We start from the raw sequence: 22,116 nt of genomic DNA, 5'->3' as shown, positions 1-22,116 counted from the left end.
CTAGTCATGTCCACCTGTGCCAGGAACGTAGAGTGGAGGTAAGACACAGAACTTTGATGGGTGAGTGGGTTATTGTTATGTAATCCAAACCACAATTGCAGTATAATGCAAAATGTGTAGGCAACCTTTATTTATTTCCAATCTATAAGCCAATATTATTATTTTTTTTTCCTTTTTGATATAAATGTTTTTTTTTTCTTTTTTATTTATATTGTGTTTCCTTTCATAAGGTTTCATTCCTCAGCACTGTCATTAAATAATGTACCAAATTTAAAATATTAAGAAAGCCTTACCCGAGTTGTCACATTTGTTTGAACCTCTTATTTTGTAGTTGGGTTCCTCTTGCCCAGAAATAAAAAGGGGTGGTGCCCAGTGCCCATATCATTTCTATTTCTTTTCCCAGATGAATTTGTCTGTGGCCATTGCTTACAGCTGTATGGTAGTGGAATAAGGCCGGCATCCTAATGGACCGGCCGCAAGGTTTAAAAGTAGCAGCCCGCTAATCACTACAGCAAGAATCCTCTTGCTAAGTACCCCAGAGGGGTGAATGAGCTCAGTTGAAACTCTGCAGGAAACCAGCCTACAATTCCCCAGGTGGGTGAGGAATTGCAGAGGAAAGATCAAAATTGGGGCACGAGACCGACTGAAAGGGACCCCTCCAGCAGCTTGGTGGGGAAGGTCGTGACCGAATCCTGTGGAGGCAGCTGTCTGCTCATACAGTGCTCAAAGCTTCAACAACTTCACAAGGATATCCTTAGTGGGGGAACCAGAAAGCCCCATGTTAGGCCACAAATGATACAAATCAGGAAAGAGACTCTCCATGGGTGGAGGGTGCTGCTGTTCTGCTAGGAAAAGCAGTGGGGTTCTCCAGCCAGATGGTTGCCTAGGGGTCAAAAGGACACGGGTCTTACTCGATAGGCCCCGGGATGAAGCCGATTGGGAAGAAGGGAGGGTAAAAAGTGCCAGAGAAAGAAGTTGGGAGTTCTTCAACCTCGAAGAAACCTCAAAGAAGACCCTAAGGGTGAAGAATCCCTTCTGGATTTCTTCCGTCATCTACCGTACCGCTCCCACCGGGAGGATAGCTATTCCTGACGCTTGTCACATGGAAAAGCCTGTGTACATGAGTGTCATCTACACACAGAGCAAAGACAGTGAGGATCTGTCTCTATGGCAGACATAAACGTTTCGCAAGAGCGGCCTGCTATATCAAGGCAAACCCACATGGTCGCAAATCCTAAAGACCAATCACAACTGATAGACCAATCACACCTGAAAGATCAATAACACCTGTAAGAGAAAAAGGAAATTTTAAAAAGTTTACGGCCAGTAAATAATGGGTTAACGGGAGAGTGAGAGAGCACATCTTCACTCTAATGAGCCAAAAACAAAAGTGAGTTATCTCACTAGGGGTCTACCATGTTAACTAGCGGAGGGTCGTTGAAACCCGGCAAAAGTATGGCTAGATTCCTAGATTCCAGCTACGCTTAAAACATATGTACAAAGTAAAGAACAAAAGTTTCTTATTTGTGTTGGAACAAAAGGCTTTTATAAAACAATGGATACATTTCATAAATCTACTGTAGAATATTCAAGCATTTAGGAAAGCAGGAATAATTTTGCTTGTCATATTACCTCATTCACATTCTCAGGCCGCTTATTCTCTTTTTCTCTCATCAGGTTCAAGACTTCCACTGCCTTGGAAATGTTGATCTGTAAATCTTTGGATTTCTCCACAGTCAATGCAATTTTCACGGGATGTAAGTTCACCTGAGAAAATAAAACCAGAACTTTAAAAAGAAATCTGAATATTACACAGTATTAATATTAACAAAGAACCATAAAGTATTACTTAATAATAACTGAGAATGCTGCCAGAACTTAGTTGGATTAAAATACTGTATACCATAATACTGTACATACATATACCAAGGCACTTCCGCCAATTTTGGGGGGTAGCCGCCATCAAACAAATGAAACAAAAAAAGGGGACCTCTCCTCTCTACGTTCCTCCCAGCCTGTCAAGGGACTCGACCGAGTTCGGCTGGTACTGCTAGGGTGGCACAGCCCACCCTCCCCTGTTATCCACCACAGATGAAGCTTCATAACGCTGAATCCCCTACCCACCCAAACCTTGGCCTTCCTCTTGTACTTCTCCCATCAACTCTTGCATTCATCACCTTTTTTAGCAGACAGCCATTTTCCTTTCTTTCAACATGGCCAAACCACCTCTACACATTCATATCCACTCTAGCTGTCAACTCATTTCTTACACCCGTTCTCACCCTTACTTCTTCGTTCCTAACCCTATCTACTCGAGATACATCAGCCATACTCCTTAGACACTTCATCTCAAACACATTCAATTTCTGTCTCTCCGTCACTTTCATTCTCCACAACTCCGATCCATACATCCCAGTTGGTACAATCACTTTCTCATACAGAACTCTCTTTACATTCATGCCCAACCCTCTATTTTTTACTACAGTACTCTCCTAACTGCCCCCATCACTTTGCATCCTTCATTCACTCTCTGACGTACATCTGCTTCCACTCCACCATTTGCTGCAACAACAGACCCCAAGTACTTAAACTGATCCACCTCCTCAAGTAACTCTCCATTCAACATGACATTCAACCTCGCACCACCCTCCCTTCTCGTACATCACATAACCTTACTCTTACCCACATTAACTCTCAACTTCCTTCTCTCACACTTCCTTCCAAATTCTGTCACTAATCAGCCAAGCTTCTCTTCCTTGTCTGCAACCAGTACAGTATCATCCGCAAACAACAACTGATTTACCTCCCATTCATGGTGATTCTCGTCTACCAGTTTCAATCCTCGTCCAAGCACTCCGGCATTCACCTCTCTCACCACTCCATCAACATACAAGTTAAACAACTACGGCAACATCACACATCCCTGTTTCAGCCTCACTCTCACCGGAAACCAATCACTCACTCTATCCTAACACATGCTTTACTACCTTTGTAGAAACTTTTCACCACTTGCAACAACCTTCCACCAACTCCATATAACCTCATCACATTCCACATTGCTTCCCTATCAACTCTATCATATGTTTTCTCCAGATCCATAAACGCAACATACCCTCCATACCTTTTGCTAAATATTTCTTGCATATCTGCCTAACTGTAAAAACCTGATTCATAGTACCCCTACCTCTTCTAAAACCACCCTGTACTTCCAAGATTGCATTCTCTGTTTTATCCTTAATCCTATTAATCAGTACTCTACCACACACTTTTCCAACTACACTCAACTAACTAATACCTCTTGAATTACAACACTCATGCACATCTCCCTTACCCTTATATAGTGGTACAATACACGCACAAACCCAATCTACTGGTACCATTGACAACACAAAACACACATTAAACAATCTCACCAACCATTCAAGTACAGTCACACCTTCCTTTAACATCTCATCTCTCACACCATCCATACCAGATGCTTTTCCTACTCTCATTTCATCTAGTGCTCTCCTCACTTCCTCTCTTGTAATCTCTCTCTCATTCTAATCTCCCATCACTGGCACCTCAACACCTGCAACAGCAATTATACCTGCCTCCCTATTATCCTCAACATTCAGTAAACTTTCAAAATATTCCGGCCACCTTTTCCTTGCCTCCTCTCCTTTTAACAACCTTCCATCTTTCACTGTCTCTTGAATTCTTGAACCAGCCTTCCTTACTCTCTTTACTTCTTTCCAAAACTTCTTCTTATTCTCTTCATATGAATGACCCAATCCCTGACCCCACCTCAGGTCAGCTGCCCTCTTTGCCTCACTTACATTGCGCTTTCCTTCCACATTTTTCTCTCTATATCTTTCATACTTCTCTACACTATTACTCTGTAGCTATTCTTCTAAAGCCCTCTTTTTCTCTTCCACTTTCACATTCACTCCTCATTCCACCATTCACTGCCCTTTCTCATGCTGCCTCCAACAAACTTCTTGCCACACACATCACTTGCAATCCCAACAAAATTTTCTTTTATTACTAACTTCCACTCCTCTAAATTACCAGTTTCTCTCACTTTCACTTCATCATATGCCATTTTCAACCTTTCTTGATATTTACTTTTTACCCCAGGTTTTATTAGCTCTTCAACCCTCACTAGCTCCCTTCTACATCCACCTACTCTATTCCCCCACTCTTTCGCTACAACTAATTTTCCCTCAACCAAAAAATGATCCGACATACCGTTAGCCATACCCTTAAACACGTGCACGTCTTTCAATCTTCCAAACATCTTTTAGTTATCAACACATAATCCATTAATGCCCTTTCTACTACTCTTCCATTTGCCACTCTTACCCATGTATACTTGTTTTTATCCTTCTTTTTGAAAAAGCTAGAACTTATCACCATCTCTTGCTCAACACACATGTCTACCAGTCTCTCACCACTCTCATTTTCACCTGGTACGCCATACTTCCCAATGACACCTTCTAACTCTCCAACGCCCACTCTAGCATTTAAGTCACCCATGACAACTACATAATTCTTTCTACCCAGTCCTTCTACACACCTAGTTAATTCATTCCAGAATTCATTCCGCTCTTCTTCACTTTTCTCACAACCTGGCCCATACGCACTGACAAAAGCCCAACATTCCCTACCCAACCTAACTCTTACCCACATTAACCTAGATGATATCTCCTTCCATTCCACTACTTTACCTGTCATCCATTCACTCAGCAATAAAGCCACACCTTCTCTTGCTCTTCCCCTTTCAATCCCAGACACTCTACCAGACATTTCACCAAACATCACTTCACCTTTCCCTCACACAAAGCCAATATATCCATCCTTCTATTCCTAAACATACTTCCAGTCTCACATATTTTACTCTCTATCGTACTACATCCACGCACATTCAAACACCCCAAAACTAGTGCGGGGAGCAGTCACTCTCCCCCCAGCTCCACCTCTTTGATGTCTCACAGGATTATAATACAGGAGAGGGGGTTCCCAGCCCCCTCGTCCCATAATAGATAACATATATTCACAACAACAGCCACCCAGTATAGATCCAAATAACCAACTTATACAAGCAATTACAGTAATAAAAAAATTTTGTTAGAAAATATCATAACTGCATCCAAAACATATAAATATGTTATTTTTATTAATAAAATAAATTTTTGAATGTACTTACCCGGTGATTATATAAGCTGCAGCTCTGCTGCCCGACAGAAAAACTCTACGTTCAAAATACGCCAGCGATCGCTATGCAGGTAGGGGGTGTACATCAACAGCGCCATCTGTCGAGCAGGTACTCAGTACTCAATGTAAACACAGAACCAATTTTCTCCTCGGTCCACTGGGTCTCTATTGGGGAGGAAGGGAGGGTCCTTTAATATATAATCACCGGGTAAGTAAAGTATATTCAAAAATTTATTTTATTAATAAAAATAACATTTTTCAATATTAAACTTAGCCGGTGATTATATAAGCTGATTCACACCCAGGGGGGTGGGTAGAGACCAGCATTACTTGTTTACATTATTATGAGCTAAGTATTTTGTATTTCATTTTAGCAGTTATTCAAAATAACAAACATAAAATAAATAAGTACCTGGTAAGGAAGTCGACTTGAACAATTACTCTGCCTTTTTAAGTACGTCTTCCTTACTGAGCCTCGCGATCCTCTTAGGATGCTGAGCGACTCCTAGGAGCTGAAGTATCAAGGGTTGCTACCCATACTAAAGGACCTCATCAAAACCTCTAATCTAGGCGCTTCTCAAGAAAAGAATTTGACCACCCGCCAAATCAACCAGGATGCGAAAGGCTTCTTAGCCTTCCGGACAACCCAAAAAACAACAATAAAATACATTTCAAGAGAAAGATTGAAAAAGGTTATGGAATTAGGGGAATGTAGTGGTTGAGCCCTCACCCACTACTGCACTCGCTGCTACGAATGGTCCCAGGGTGTAGCAGTTCTCGTAAAGAGACTGGACATCTTTAAGATAAAAAGACGCGAACACTGACTTGCTTCGCCAATAGGTTGCGTCCATTATACTCTGCAGAGATCTATTTTGTTTAAAGGCCACTGAAGTTGCGACAGCTCTAACTTCATGTGTCCTTACCTTCAGCAAAGCATGGTCTTCCTCATTCAGATGGGAATGAGCTTCTCGTATCAACAGTCTGATATAATAGGAAACTGCATTCTTTGACATAGGTAAAGAAGGTTTCTTAATAGCACACCATAAAGCTTCTGACTGTCCTCGTAAAGGTTTAGTTCGTCTTAAATAGAACTTAAGAGCTCTAACAGGGCATAAGACTCTTTCTAGTTCATTTCCAACCAAATTAGAAAGGCTTGGAATATCGAACGATTTCGGCCAAGGACGAGAAGGTAGTTCGTTTTTGGCTAGAAAACCAAGCTGTAAAGAACATGTAGCCGTTTCAGATGAAAATCCGATGTTTCTGCTGAAGGCGTGTATCTCACTGACTCTTTTAGCTGTTGCTAAGCAAACGAGGAAAAGAGTCTTTAAAGTGAGATCTTTAAAGGAGGCTGATTGTAGTGGCTCGAACCTTTCTGACATAAGGAATCTTAGTACCACGTCTAAATTCCAACCTGGTGTAGCCAAACGACGCTCCTTCGAGGTCTCAAAAGACTTAAGGAGGTCCTGTAGATCTTTGTTGTTAGAAAGATCTAAGCCTCTGTGACGGAAGACTGTTGCCAACATGCTTCTGTAATCTTTGATTGTGGGAGCTGAAAGAGATCTTTCCTTCCTCAGGTATAATAGGAAGTCAGCTATTTGGGTTACAGAGGTACTGGTTGAGGATACTGATACCGACTTGCACCAGCTTCGGAAGACTTCCCACTTCGACTGGTAGACTCTAAGAGTGGATGTCCTCCTTGCTCTAGCAATCGCCCTGGCTGCCTCCTTCGAAAAGCCTCTAGCTCTTGAGAGTCTTTCGATAGTCTGAAGGCAGCCAGACGAAGAGCGTGGAGGCTTGGGTGTACCTTCTTTACGTGTGGCTGACGTAGAAGGTCCACTCTTAGAGGAAGAGTTCTGGGAACGTCCACCAGCCATTGAAGTACCTCGGTGAACCATTCTCTCGCGGGCCAGAGGGGAGCAACTAACGTCAACCTTGTCCCTTCGTGAGAGGTGAACTTCTGCAGTACCTTGTTGACAATCTTGAACGGGGGGAATGCATAAAGGTCTAGATGGGACCAATCCAGTAGAAAGGCATCTATATGAACTGCTGCTGGGTCCGGGATTGGCGAGCAATAATTTGGGAGCCTCTTGGTTATCGAGGTTGCAAAGAGATCTATGGTAGGTTGGCCCCATGTGGCCCATAGTCTCTTGCACACATCCTTGTGTAGGGTCCATTCTGTTGGGATGATTTGACCCTTCCGACTGAGGCAGTCCGCCATGACATTCATGTTGCCTTGAATGAACCTCGTTACTAGAGAAAGGTTTAGATCTCTTGACCAAGTGAGGAGGTCTCTTGCGATCTCGTACAACGTCATAGAATGGGTCCCTCCTTGTTTGGAGATGTACGCCAAGGCCGTGGTGTTGTCTGAGTTCACCTCCACCACCTTGCCTAGAAGGAGGGACTTGAAGCTTTTCAAGGCCAGATGAACTGCCAGTAGCTCCTTGCAGTTGATATGTAACGTTCTTTGATTCGAGTTCCAAGTTCCCGAGCATTCCCGACCGTCTAATGTCGCACCCCAGCTCGTGTCCGATGCGTCCGAGAAGAGAACGTGGTTGGGGGTCTGAACAGCCAGGGGCAGACCCTCTCTGAGGTGGATGTTGTCCTTCCACCAAGTCAGTGATGACTTCATCTTCTCGGAAATGGGGATCGAGACCACTTCTAGCGTCTTGTCCTTTTTCCAGTGCACAGCTAGGTGAAATTGAAGGGGACGGAGGTGCAGTCTCCCTAACGCGATGAATTGTTCCAGGGATGAAAGCGTCCCTATCAGACTCATCCACTGTCTGACTGAACATCGGTCCTTCTTTAGCATGTTCTGGATGCATCCTTGGGCTTGACTTGTTCTGGGGGCCGACGGAAAAGCCCGAAAAGCTTGACTGTGAATCTCCATCCCTAAGTACACTATAGTTTGGGATGGAACCAGTTGGGACTTTTCCATATTGACCAGGAGACCCAATTCCTTGGTCAGATCTAGAGTCCACTTTAGATTCTCCAGACAGCGACGACTGGAAGCAGCTCTTAGAAGCCAGTCGTCCAAATAGAGGGAGGCTCTGATGTCCGCTAAATGCAGGAATTTGGCAATATTCCTCATCAGTTTCGTAAAGACAAGAGGAGCCGTGCTTAGGCCAAAGCACAGGGCTTGAAATTGGTAGACAACCTTCCCGTAAACGAACCTTAGAAAAGGTTGGGAATCTGGGTGGATGGGGACGTGAAAGTAAGCGTCCCTTAGGTCTAAAGAGACCATCCAGTCTTCCTGCCTGACCGCTGCTAGAACAGACTTTGTCGTCTCCATGGCGAACGTCTGCTTTGTGACAAAGACATTCAGAGCACTGACGTCTAGCACCGGCCTCCACCCTCCTGTCTTCTTTACCACTAAGAAGAGACGGTTGTAGAAGCCCGGGGATTGATGGTCCCGGACTTTGACTACCGCTCCCTTTTCTAGTAAGAGGGACACCTCTTGCTTCAAAGCTAGTCTCTTGTCCTCCTCTCTGTACCTGGGAGAGAGGTCGATGGGAGACGTTGCTAGAGGGGGTTTGCGTACAAACGGGATCTTGTACCCTTCTCTGAGCAACTTCACAGATTGTGCATCTGCACCCCTTTCCTCCCAGGACTGCCAGAAGTTCTTGAGTCTGGCTCCCACTGCTGTCTGAAGAATGTGGCAGTCAGACTCTGCCCTTAAAGGACTTGGTACCTTTCTTCTTATTCCCACGTCTCCCTTCGGCACGAGCACCTCCTCTGCTGGAGGCTCTGCCATGAAAGGGCGGAATGAACTTGGACGCTGGAGTGTCCATCCTGGGTCTAGACACGGTAGGCAAAGGGGTGGCTTTGCGGGCAGATGACGCAACCAGGTCATGCGTGTCTTTTTGAATCAAGGAGGCAGCAATCTCCTTTATCAACTCTTCTGGGAAAAGGCACTTTGAGAGAGGAGCAAACATAAGTTCCAATCTCTGACACTGTGTTACTCCAGCTGACAAGAAGGAGCAAAGGTTTTCCCGTTTCTTGAGGACCCCGGAAACGAACGAAGCCGCAAGCTCACTGGAACCGTCCCGTATGGCCTTGTCCATGCAGGACATAATGAGCATGGAAGTTTCCTTGTCAGAAGGGGAGATCTTCCTGCTCAACGCTCCCAAACACCAGTCCAAAAAGTTAAAAACCTCGAAGGCTCTGAACACTCCTTTCATCAGATGATCTAAGTCTGAAGGAGTCCAACAAATCTTGGAGCGTCTCATGGCTAGCCTGCGGGGAGAGTCTACTAGGCTTGAGAAGTCGCCCTGGGCAGAGGCAGGAACTCCCAAGCCGAGAACTTCTCCCGTGGCATACCAGACGCTCGATCTGGAAGAGAGTTTCGCAGGGGGAAACGTGAATGCTGTCTTCCAAAGGTGCTTTTTGGACTGCATCCATTCTCCCAACACTCTTAAAGCTCTCTTAGACGAGCGGGCGAGGACGAGCTTCGTAAAGGCAGGCGCGGATGACTGCGTGCCTAAAGCGAACTCAGATGGAGGTGAGCGTGGGGCCGCAGAAACAAACTGATCAGGATACATCTCCCTGAACAGTGCAAGAACTTTCCTAAAGTCCAAGGAGGGTTGCGTGGTCTTGGGTTCGTCGATGTCCGTATGCGGGTCGTCAATGTGTGCAGCGTCGTCATCATCAGAGAGTCCATCATCTGAATACTGAGGAGGAAGCGGCAAAGGAGTAGGAGTTGGCTGGTCAGCTGAGTCCGGCAGCACGGGTGCATGTGTGACTGCACCGGACGCAACGTCATGGAACTGTTGCCCAGTCTGTGAGCTGGCAACTACCATAGCAGCGCGGGGGCGCAAAGCGTCTACTCCTGACTGTCTAGTCTGCTGTGGGCGAGTAGTGGTAACCACACTGGGTTGCGGAAGTTGACGCACCGCGTCAAAACAAAACAACTTAGGTTGTTGTTGTAACTCGCGAACGTCAACGGAAGGTTCCGTGTGTCGCTGAACGTCAACATGCGGCTGGCAGGGTACACTGGAACGCATGGGTGGCGGGACTCTCACAGCTGGAGTGCGGGAGAAGGTAGCCTCAGCGTCCACTGGACGCACAACCGTGGGTGGTTGTAGGCTAGCGGTTGGTGCAGCGTCAACCTTCTCCGCACAAAAGTCCTGCATTAATGACGTCAACTGAGTCTGCATGGTCTGCAGCAAAGACCACTTAGGGTCTACAGTAGCAGGTGCGGCAACAGACGGTGTTACTGCCTGATGCGGTACCGCTTTGCCTCTCTTAGGAGGTGTGCAGTCATCGGAAGACTGCAGCGAGTCCGAACTGACCCAGTGGCTACAACTGGGCCGTTGGACTTGCGCGGAAGGGACCGACTTGCGTTTAAGAGGCCGTGAGACCTTGGTCCATTGTTTCTGTCGAGAAACATCTTCCGCAGACGAGGAATAAATGGGCTCTCTTGTCTTCTTGTGGGTGGGACGATCTTGGATAGATACGTCCGAAACCACGGAGGGAACGTCTGTTCGCTGATTAAAGCCTCTCGAACCCTTTGGTCGTACGACATTGCTTCTCCCCTGGGCTTGGGAGCTTGCAAGAGGTCCCGGACTAGGAGGACGACAGGCACGAACAGACGAACCCTCAAGCGCAACACTATCCACAACACTTTCCACAACACTACCACTCACTTTGTCACTACCCACTGCACTCTTACCCTTCAACTCCTTGACGTCTGCCATGAGTTGGTTACGGTCACTCGCCAATGACTCGACTCTCTCACCCAGAGCCTGGATGGCACGCATCATATCTGCCATCAAAGGATGTTGAGTGCTAGAAGGGGGATCAGGAGCAACCACTACAGGGGAAGGAATAGGTTGTGGGGCATGAGGAGAGGAAATATCAACGGAGCGAGATGAACTTCTCCTGACTCTATCTCTCTCTAGCCTACGTGAATATTTCAGGAATTCGAGAAAATCGAATTCCGAAAGCCCAACGCATTCCTCACATCGATCTTCCAATTGGCAGGTTTTATCCCGACAATTGGAACAAACGGTGTGCGGATCGATAGAGGCCTTCGGAAGACGCCTTGAACAGTCCCTAGCACTACACTTTCTGTATTTAGGGACTTGAGAAGGGTCAGCCATCTTGAATTAGTCAAAGGGGAATTCAAAATCTATCCAAAGTCGTCAACAAATAATCCAAAATCAATAAAAGAAAGCAAGGATGTATTGAAGATAACCTCTGCAAAGCGAAAGCTAATAACTAGAAATGTGTACTTCACCAAAATCTGTGAAAACCAATCCAGTAAGCAACAGCGAATTTAGTAGGTCTTGCCGGTGGCACGACAGAGAGAAAATTGGTTCTGTGTTTACATTGAGTACTGAGTACCTGCTCGACAGATGGCGCTGTTGATGTACACCCCCTACCTGCATAGCGATCGCTGGCGTATTTTGAACGTAGAGTTTTTCTGTCGGGCAGCAGAGCTGCAGCTTATATAATCACCGGCTAAGTTTAATATTGAAAAATGGAATTTTCATAATAGAATTATTATCAATAATACTTAACTGTATAATTTAGCTAGAACTGAATCCCAAATACTGCCCATTTTTTTAACCAAATTGGCAACCTACACTGTCAGCTGAACCAAGAGGTCCCTCACTTTTCTCGTCAGTTAAGTAATACTATATGTGAGGTGGATGGATGGGATTATGTAAATTATACAGTAAGTATTATTAATATCAATTCCATTATGAAAATTCATATTAATAAACATTACTTTAGTATAATTTACCTAACCCAATTACTATATTGACAAGGAAGGAACTGGAAGAATTTCCTACTTTTTGGAACAGAGTAGGAGGATCGAAGAACAGAGTGAGAAAAGACACAAATTTAAACCTGAACAACTCTCAGCTGTCCAGCGTGTACCGTGAAAACAAACGGCAAGGGAGAACTGAAGGTCAGTTCGCAAGGTTTACGGCAGTAAAACCAATTCAGAAGGGGGGGACAAGCCTAAGTCCAAACCACCCCACTGGTAGATATGCTAAATACCCCTGACAACAAACCGAAACCAGGAGAAAAGAAGCAGAGAGGGACACTCACCCCGTTGCCAAAGAAGAAACCGAAAAAGACAATCCCCTCGGTACCTCACCAAGCGCCGACCAAAGGGAAAGCAATCGGGTTTCCCCATGGTGAAAGAACGAGGCCGCATGTAGCCCAGTTCCCTCTCCCCTGAGAAAGAACAATGCCCAGAGACAGGGGACATGTCAACCAGAGACAGAGACAAGAGCCGAACCCATTCCCCCTAAAGAAACTAAGGCAGCGAAACACACAAAGGACTCAGATAAAATCAATTTTGTTAGCTAATGAGAAAGGAAGAGACATGCCCCGATAAACTCCACAAAAAATTGAGCGCTATCGATTGTTACCCGCCTGACATGTCTAGCAACATATGCAAAGTTAGTGTTGGAGCTTACCCTCCCTTTTGGGGAGAGAGAACTAGGACGTCTCGCCTTCCCTCTCGGGCAACTCCCTGCAGACCCTGTCAGGACCCCAGGGGATCACCAGCACAAGCGTCTGATACTGCTTCAGTCAATGATGGGGCGGGTTATCACACCACATCCCAAAGACACCGACCAAGAACTACTAAATGCCATCCACTCTTGAGAACTGACCTCAAGAGAACTCAAGTGGGAAAGAGTTACTACTCCCAATAATTGAAGTTTGGATGGGCTAGATATCTTAGCATTATAATAAGTTACATTACTATGAATATACAGTATATCGCAGTTCCTAATGCATTAGCAGATAGGACTGAGCAAGATACTCGTGTAAATTCCTATACAAAGAATATAAAAAATTTGGAAGTAACTTGCATTTTTCTAATGTACAAACCTTTAGCTATTTAATAAGGATTATCTTTTGGCAGAGCTGGAAGACTAGCCATTAAGAATTTAATGCGAGGTGGCAACCACCCAACCACTAGTTAATGGGAGGGTGGTGGGGATACTGTTGGTAACCAGGTAACCCCACTCATTTAAATAGTGGTAGTATCTTACCACTTTTGACTCTAAGCAGGACTTATGGGGGACAGGTGATGGAGGGACAATTCTATTAAATAGCTAAAAGTTTGTACATTAGGAAAAATGACAAATTCGTAGATAATTTGTATTTTTCCTAACGATACAAACCTTAGCTATTTACATGGGGTAATTACTTCGGCGCAGCCGATGACGAGCCATAAAGTTTTAACGAGGGTTTCCTACCCCACCGCTAGTTAGCGGGGAGGTAGGGAGGGGTAGCTAGCTACCCCTCCCCCCTCACACACACCGGTGATTAGCTCACTTTACTTAGAGGTAGGACTTATCTTGGGGGACAGGGCTGGCGGGCACATAACTGTAAATAGCTAAGGTTTGTATCGTTAGGAAAAATACAAATTATCTACGAATTTGTCATTTGTTCCGTAACTGAATACAAACCACGCTATTTACATGGGGTGACTTAACCCTTAGGAAGGGAGGTAAGTCCCCTGCCATACCCGGGGGGCCCCGAACCCGAGTTCATAAAGCAACACAAGGGTTGGGGCCCCTGCACCTCGCAGGCAGCTGAGGGGCTGCTGCGGCCTACGTAAGTTGTGTGTGAAGGTGAGCAGTGACACGTCCTAGGAAGTTGACCTGGAGTTCTTTAGAAGGAAATCTAGGCTAGGACTACCCAATACCACCTAATCAGGGTATGGGGACATGACAGTATTACAAATTAATACTAGGAATACAAGGAAATATGGCTTACCTGCAGAGGTTCGAGGTCAGCTGTGCAAAGGACCCAGGATGCTATTTTTCTCCAAGGGAGGAGAGGATGAAGAAAAGAAAAGGGCCAGACAGATCTTTTCATTCACACAGACTAAAACCAGGTAACGATGCCCTCAACCTTCAACTACTTGTCCAATTAGGAGCCTGGGGTTAGACCAGCTGTTGTGCAGCCACCACAGGGCCGATAGAAAACGTATCGAGCCTCCTGTGTGTCACGTCTTGCAGGTAGTGGGCCGTGAAGGTGGTCTGACGCTTCCACACCCCAGCTTAAAGAACCTGCGTCACCAAAAAGTTCTTCTTGAAGGCCAGGGACGTAGCCACGCCCCTGACATCATGCGCCCTAGGGGGCCGTGACGGAGGAGGGTCAGAACTCAAGGCTAGGTGGATCACCTTGCAGATCCAGGCAAAGATGGTATTCCTGGTGACCCTCGTCTTCATTTCCCCGGTGTTAACAAACAAGGCTCACACCTGGGGGTGGACTGCAGCTGTTCTTTTAAGATACAACCTCAGACTCCTGACTGGGCACAGTAGGAGATGGTCTGGGTCATCTGTTACAGAACGAAGACTCGAGACCTAGAAGGAGTCGAACCTAGGGTCCGGCACTCCCGGGTTCTGAGTCTTAGCAACAAACTCAGGGACGAAGCTGAACGTTACCTCCCCCCATCCCCTTGAATGGGCGACGTCGTACGAGAGACCATGCAGTTCGCTGACTCGCTTGGCCAAGGCCAAAGCTAGCAGGAACACCGTCTTCCAGGTAAGGTGGCGATCAGAAGCCTGGCGTAATGGTTCGTAGGGAGGCCTCTTAAGAGACCTGAGGACTCGAACCACGCTCCAAGGAGGAGGTCTCACTTCCGACTGAGGGCAGGTAAGTTCATAACTTCGTATGAGAAGAGACAGTTCCAGCGAGGAGGAAATGTCCATTCCTTTGAGCCTGAAGGCAAGACTTAAGGCTGAGCGATAGCCTTTCACTGCCGAGACTGAAAGGCGCATTTCTTCCCGCAGATACACAAGGAACTCCGCTATTGCTGGTAAAGTGGCATCGAGGGGAGAGATACCCCTTCCACGACACCAACTACAGAAAACTCGCCACTTCGCCTGGTAGACTCCTGCGGATGACCTGCGCAGATGGCCAGACATCCTTTCCGCAACTTGTTGCGAAAATCCTCTCTCTTTGAGGAGATGCTGGATAGTCTCCAGGCGTGAAGTCGAAGCGAAGCTACGGCTTTGTGGAAGATGTTGCAGTGTGGTTGTTTGAGTAGCTCGTGACGTGGAGGGAGCTCCCTCGGGATTTCCGTGAGGAGCTGCAAAAGATCCGGAAACCACTCTGCATGATGCCATAGCGGAGCTATCAAGGTCATCGAGAGATTGACCGATGTTCTGGTCTTGTTGAGGACCCTCCTCATCAGACAGAACAGGGGAAAGGCGTACACATCGACGTTGTCCCACCGTTGTTGGAAGGCATCTTGCCAGAGGGCCTTGGGGTCCGGGACTGGGGAGCAGTACAGCGGAAGCTTGGTGTTCAACGCCGTAGTGAACAGGTCCACAGTCGGGGAACCCCACAAAGTCAGGACTTTGTTGGCTATCCGAGGATCCAAAGACCACTCGGTACTCACTATCTGCGTCGCTCTGCTCAGACTGTCGGCGAGCACATTCCTCTTGCCTGGAATGAAGCGAGCCGCAAGTGATATCGAGTGGACTTCGGACCATCTCAGGATCTCTATTGCAAGATGGGATAGCTGTTCCGAAAAGGTACCTCCCTGCTTGTTGATGTAAGCCACTACCGTGGTGTTGTCGCTCATCACCACTACGGAATGGCCCGCTAAGACTTGGTGGAACTTTTGAAGGGCCAGGAAAACGGCCCTCATCTCCAGCAGGTTTATGTGAAGGTACTTTTCTGATCCTGACCACAGGCCTGAGGCCTGTGGTTCAGAACGTGGGGCCCCCACCCCTTGTTTGATGCGTCCGAAAACAGCATCAAATCCGGGGTAGAGACGAGAAGATCCACTCCCTTTCGTAGGTTCTCGTCTGCCACCCACCACCTGAGGTCCGCTCGTCCTGCAGATTCCATGGGGATCAGGATGTCCGGGGAGTCGAGTCCTTGACTCCACCGAGACTTCAGTCGCCACTGAAGGGATCTCATCCTGAGGCGACTGTTGGGGACGAGACGGGTCAGAGAGGAGAGGTGGCCGAGGAGACGAAGCCACGATTGGGCTGGGAGTTCTTCTCGATTGAGGAAAGGTTTCGCAACCTTCCTCAGCCTTGCTATCCTTTCGTCTGATGGGAAGGCTTTGTGGAGATTGGTGTCTATGATCATGCCTAGATATACCAGTTTCTGCGAGGGTTGCAGAGAGGACTTCTCGAGGTTTACCACGATCCCCAGATCCTGGCAAACTTCGAGGAGCTTGTCTCGGTGGCGAAGAAGGGATGCCTCCGAGTCTGCCAGGATCAGCAAGTCGTCCAGGTAACGAAGGAGACGGATGCCGATCCTGTGAGCCCATGAAGAGATGATGGTGAAGACTCTGGTGAACACCTGAGGCGCTGTGGAGAGACCGAAACACAGCACCTTGAACTGGTAGATCTTGTTGTCTAGGCAAAATCTCAGGTACTTCCTTGAAGACGGATGGATTGGGATCTGGAAGTACGCGTCCTTCAGATCCAGTGTGCACATGAAGTCTCGTGGTCTCACTGCAAGTCTGACCGTGTCTGCCGTCTCCATACTGAATGGAGTCTGTTTGACAAACCCGTTCAGTGTCGAGAGGTCGATGACTGGTCTCCAGCCTCCAGACGCCTTTCTCACAAGAGAGTCGACTGTAGAAGCCTGGGGACCCGTCCACAACCTCCTGGAGAGCGTCCTTCTCCAAAATGGTCTGGACTTCGGCACGAAGGGCCTGCCCTTTTGCCGATCCCATGGCAAAAGACCTCAACGACACTGGATTCGCTGTCAGGGGAAGGAGAGATGCTGTGAACGGGACGCGATACCCTAGAGAGATCACGGAGACCGTCCAGGCATCTGCCCCGAGTTGCTGCCACCTTGCTGCGCAACTCTGCAGGCATCCCCCCACTGGTGGACACGCAGGGGGATTGCCAACCCTAGCGCTTCCGACCTCGGCCGGTGCCTCTAGGGTTCTTGCCTCCCCTGGAGGACTTCTTTCCCCTCCTGCCCTTGGCAGGAAAGGGCTTAGACACCTTGGGCTTCGCTGCTATGGTCGTCGTCTTCGTGTCCTTGGCAGGACGGGGCTGCTGGACTGCCGGAGGCTTGTAGGGCTTCGATGTCAGGGCCCTATGGATGAGGGAATCCTGGTTGGATCTCCTACACCTCTCGGCAGTGAGCTCCACGTCCTTAGGCTCGAACAAGCTCTTACCGAGAACGGAAGAGTGTCTGAGCCTGCAAGACTCGGCGCTGGGAATCTTATGATGGAACCTCTCGGCAACAGCGTCCCGGCGCTCGAGGATCGTGTTGGCCCACAAGCTCGAGACTTGGTGGGACAGAAACTCAATGGTCCGAGTGCTCGAGAGGAGAAAGGTTTCCAGCGCTTTCCTGGTGCTTTCCTTGGAGAGGTTCTCAGATCGCACCAGGATGCCCAGAGACCCCAGCCAGATGTCGAGCCATGAAGTGGCTTGCATGGCGCACTTGATGACCTTCTCCTGGCTCTGGATCTCAGTGGCTGAGAAGGACACGTGTCGGTTGGAGAGTCTCTCAAGAGGGACTCCCCCTGTGAGTCCTTCCACGGAGTGATGCAAGGGAAGGCTCAGCGAAGACTCCTCGAGGATCTCAAAGTGCCTCCTCTGATGGACTCGAGGAGGAGGGAAGAGCTTATTCCCAGCACTGGATCTGCTGGAGGAGGCAAGCTCCGCGAGCTGGCCCTCGATCTTGTCTCTGGCACTCTTCTTCCCTTGAGACCAGGACAATGCTGCGCTGGCCCTAGAGGGTTTCTGAGTGCCGTAGACGCGATCCAGGACCGTGTCCTTACCTTCACGAGGTGGGACCTCAGGGTCTGGAATCCCATTAAGGATCCTCATGAGAGTAAGGACTTGCCAGAACGCGTGTTCTGACTCCTGGTGCTCGCCTCCTGTCGGACTTGCAGCGAAGTCTCCGGACCCCAGAGGCTCTTCCTGGGGGGGGGGAGACGTGGACATCCTCGACGGCTCTGGGCTGTTCCTGTCTGATCCTAACTGACGATTTGGGAATTGTCTTAGAGTCCTTAGGTTCCCTCCTGGGCGGGATACAGGACTCTAGAAGCGAAGGAGGCAGGTCCTTCTCCACCTCGGGATGAGGAGACCTCTCGGGAAGAGGAGGAACGTCCTCCATCGGTGCGATGGGGGAGTATTCCTGCTCGACCGACTCTCCTGAGGAGGGGTAATCCTCCTCCGCAGGGGAGGGCGAGAAGGTCTGAGGGGGAGTAGGAGCCTTGCGTAAGGATCTGCGCGGGGACAGCACAGGCCTTGGAGGAGGATCCACGGGAGAGACTCCTCTCTTCCTCTTCAGGGGGAAGAAGCTGCCGCTGGCTCGCGACCCGAATCAGAGAAGGCTGGCTTAATCGCCTGCACGAGAGCTCTGAGTAGGGTGTCGAACCAGGGCTGTCGACTGACAGTAGCGCTGTCTGACACTCCCTCTGGAGGGAAAGGGACCGAGGATCCCTAAGAGGAGTCGACAAACGAGGGTTCGCCTGCAGGGCTGTAAGAGAAGAATCCCTAGACCTGTCCAAGGAGCGTTCCCCCTCTGGCGAGCGCGCTGGTCTGCGCTTGCGGGGAGGGGAACGCGACAAGGAAGAATCCGCCTGTCGGCGATCGCGCTGGGGCTCATGTGTCGGGCCCTGAGCAGGGTTGCGCGCGAAAGGAGGGCCCGAAGCTGGGAAATCGTGCGCGTGCGCACCTGCGTGGGCGGGGGCGGGCGCGAGGGCGCACAGGAGGGTGGTCAGGAGCGATGGCGACAGAACGGGAGCGTGGGCGCTGGGGCGCACAGCAGCTTGAGCGGGAACATTGTCGCGAGAGCGCGTAGGCGATGGTGTAGGCGTGCGGTGATCAGGAGCTGGAACGGGAGGGCGAACGCGCGGGCGCGCAGCAACCTGGTGCGGCCCCGGAGAGCGTGATATAACGGGAGCGCCCGAGCGCGTGTCCGGGAGAACCGGCCGAGGGCGCGTTAGCACTGGAGCAGGGTCGCGAGCGACCTGGGGGCAAGAGGTTTGGCAACGGTCTGGCAAGACCGGTCTACTCGCCTGTGGAAGCGCTGGTTTCGCTGGCGATCGTGGGCGCGCATAAGGGACAGGTCACACCGGGGTTCGCTGCTTTGGAGGTCGCGTGGTGCGAGCTGCGTGAGGCCGCTCTGGAGTTAGTTGAGCAGCCATCGCTGTCTTAAAGACAGGCACGGGGCGTGTAGCAGGAACAGGGCGCGATTTTGGCGCGTCTGGCACGATCGTATCTGCAGTAGATACGCGCGGTTCCAGAGGCGGCCGTGAGCGCCCGTGCGCTAGCTTGGCAACCTCTGGGGCGACGAGCTGAGTCGTCGCGACGCGTGGTCGCGTTGGTGCTGGAACAGGAACTGCGCGCGGGCGCGCATCGCGAACCTCTCTCGTATCGCGAGCCTCCCTCGTATCGCGAACTTCCCTAGGTGGGCGCGATGGGTCCAAAGCGACACATGGGCGCGTTGGAGTGCGCGTGAGCGCTGGAGCTGGAATCGCGCATGGACGCGTATCGCGTCTCTCCCCCGCAGGGCGCGACGAGTCCGCAGGAACCTGAGGGCGCCTGTGCGCCAACTCAGGAACCTCCTGGATCGCGCGCGATGAAACAGGAACAGGGGGGCGGCGGAGTGCTGGAGGGCGTGTGGGCGCAGGATGCCGCTGGGGCACCGGTGGACGCGTAGGCGCCATATCAGGAACTGGCCACGAGTGCGCAGGTGAGCGCGGCGGCACTATATCAGGAGCAGGGCGCGTCTGCGCAGTTGGGCGCTTGCGCGCTACTTCAGGAACTGCTGGAGGGCGACGGGGCGCCGATGGGCGTGGGCCTGCAGGGGAACCCTGGCGTACAACAGGAACAGAGGCGCGAACGCCTAACGGTGAGCGCCGAGACGCTTTGTCAGGAACATCAGGAATAACAGCAGCAGAAGGGAGCGCAGGCGGAGCCTTACGCTTAGGGGCGAGAGGCACAGTTTCGCGCTCAAGACCCTGAGACCCCGAAGGGCCTGGAGATTGCGCAGTGCCAGTCTCAGGTGGCGCGTAAAACGCGTCAGCAGCTTTAGATGTTGAAGGTCTGGGCGACAGCTCACCTTGTCCCGAAGGACGACCATCTTCCAAAGGGGATCGCGAACGATCCCCGGAGAGGTCAAGGTTGGTAGCAGGCAGGTCAGGAGAGTGGCGAGTCGTCTCCTCCGCAGAGGACTGTGGTGACGACGAGCCGAAGAGGCGCCTCTTAACCCCTTTAAAGGGGGAAGGAAGGCCTCTACGGCGAAGGGGAGGACGAGCCTTCCGCCTTATACGCCCACGAGGGGCCGTGGGATCAGCAGGCTGACCATCAATAGGATCAGCAGGCTGACCATCAATGGGCCTCTGAAGAGGCGTCTCTACCAGAGAACTCCCCCGAAAGGGAGTCTCAATGGAAGGAGAGACCGTGGGACTAAGCTCCTCCCTCGAAGTATGTTCGAAGGGGGAGACAGAGCCTTCCGCTACCGCAGTCACAGGAACGGGTGTTTGGCCAGACCCACGGGATGTTTCCGACACAACATCATCAACCACAGACAGAGGATCTATCTCCGCTGAGGTTGACGATTGTTCGGCAGCCGCACCCTGATTGATCATGTCAAACAGGGCTTCCTTGGAGGGCAAACCCTGCAGCCCCAAGGAAGCCCAAAGCTGAAAAAGATCATTGTTAGAAACAACTACCTCCTCCGAGGGGGAAGGGGCAGCCGCCACGCTATGGGAGGCAACGACCTCTCCCTCACCACGGGATCGGTTAATGACATCAACAACATTACGATCTACGCTACCACTCGCCGGCCTCTCGGAAGAGGCCGCCCGAGCGGGAGCTTCGGAGGAGGAATGGGCGGTGGAAGAAGAAGACTTGGGATTTTCTCTCTTCCGAGAAGCCTCGGTAGGAGAAAGATCCTTTTTAGCCTTCTTCTTACGTCGCCGGGCAAACCTCTCCCACTGGGAGGTAGACCACTCCCTACACTCAATGCACAAATTAGAACTATCACATCATTGGCCCCTACACTGAGGGCATAAGGAGTGAGGATCCGTTTCCACGGCCGAAATAAAGGTCCCACAAGGGCGGCCGGGAAGTCCAGGGCACGTACGCATAAGGAGAAATAGAGGCCAACTTCATACACACACTGAAAAGAAAATGCAAACAAAATCATGGCAGTCAACAAAGAGGAGAGCGGTGACAGGTCTGTCGTCTCTCCGAGCCAAAAGTAAAGTGAGCTAATCACCGGTGTGTGTGAGGGGGGAGGGGTACCTAGCTACCCCTCCCTATCCCCCCGCTAACTAGCGGTGGGATAGGAAACCCTCGTTAAAACTTTATGGCTTGTCATTGGCTGCGCCGAAGTAATTAACCCATGTAAATAGCGTGGTTTGTATTCAGTTACGGAACAAATACAAATTACTTCCAAATTTGTCATTTGTTCTGACACTGACAAACCTAACACTATTCAATAAGGATGACTTACACTTTAGGGGGCGGTAGTCCAACCTCTGGCTTGGTCATTGACCCAGGTATGAAAACTATACTAGGGTACACAAGAAAAATGGTTATTACCTGCAGATCGATGAGGCCAGCTTGCAGAGGACCCATGGTGCTGTTCCCCAAGAGAGGGAAAGATGAAGGAAAAGAAAAGAGCCAGTCATTCTTAACATTCATACAGACTAATTCTGGGTAACCAATACCCTCAAGCATCTGCTACTTGTCCAGCAAGGAGCCTGAGGTATTCTAAACCACCTGTTAAGCAGCCACCACAGAACCAATGGAAAAAGTATCCATTCTCCTACAGGTCCCGTCTTGCAGGTAGTGGGCGGTGAAAGTGGTTTAATGTTTCCAAACGCCCGCTCGCCCGCTTGTAGTACTGTACCTGCGTCATAGAGTAGTTGCGTTTAAACACCAGGGACGTGCTTATGCCTCTGACATCATGAGCTATAGGTCAACGAGTAGGAGGAGGATCAGGATTCAA

General features: G+C 49.7%; 1 protein-coding gene across 1 annotated transcript in view; it reads right to left on the bottom strand.

Moving 5' to 3' along the window:
* The window catches only part of LOC137619507 (ankyrin repeat and MYND domain-containing protein 2-like), a 62,003-nt gene that overhangs the window by 4,970 nt on the left and 34,917 nt on the right, over window positions 1-22,116 (bottom strand). The window contains exon 3 of the mRNA XM_068349599.1: window positions 1,633-1,767. Coding sequence (XP_068205700.1) covers window positions 1,633-1,767 — 135 coding nt within the window. The remainder of the gene's footprint in view (window positions 1-1,632; window positions 1,768-22,116) is intronic.

The sequence above is a fragment of the Palaemon carinicauda genome, chromosome 26, assembly GCF_036898095.1.
Source record: "Palaemon carinicauda isolate YSFRI2023 chromosome 26, ASM3689809v2, whole genome shotgun sequence".
Lineage (NCBI taxonomy): Eukaryota > Metazoa > Arthropoda > Malacostraca > Decapoda > Palaemonidae > Palaemon > Palaemon carinicauda.
This window is presented reverse-complemented; position numbering and strand designations above follow the sequence as displayed.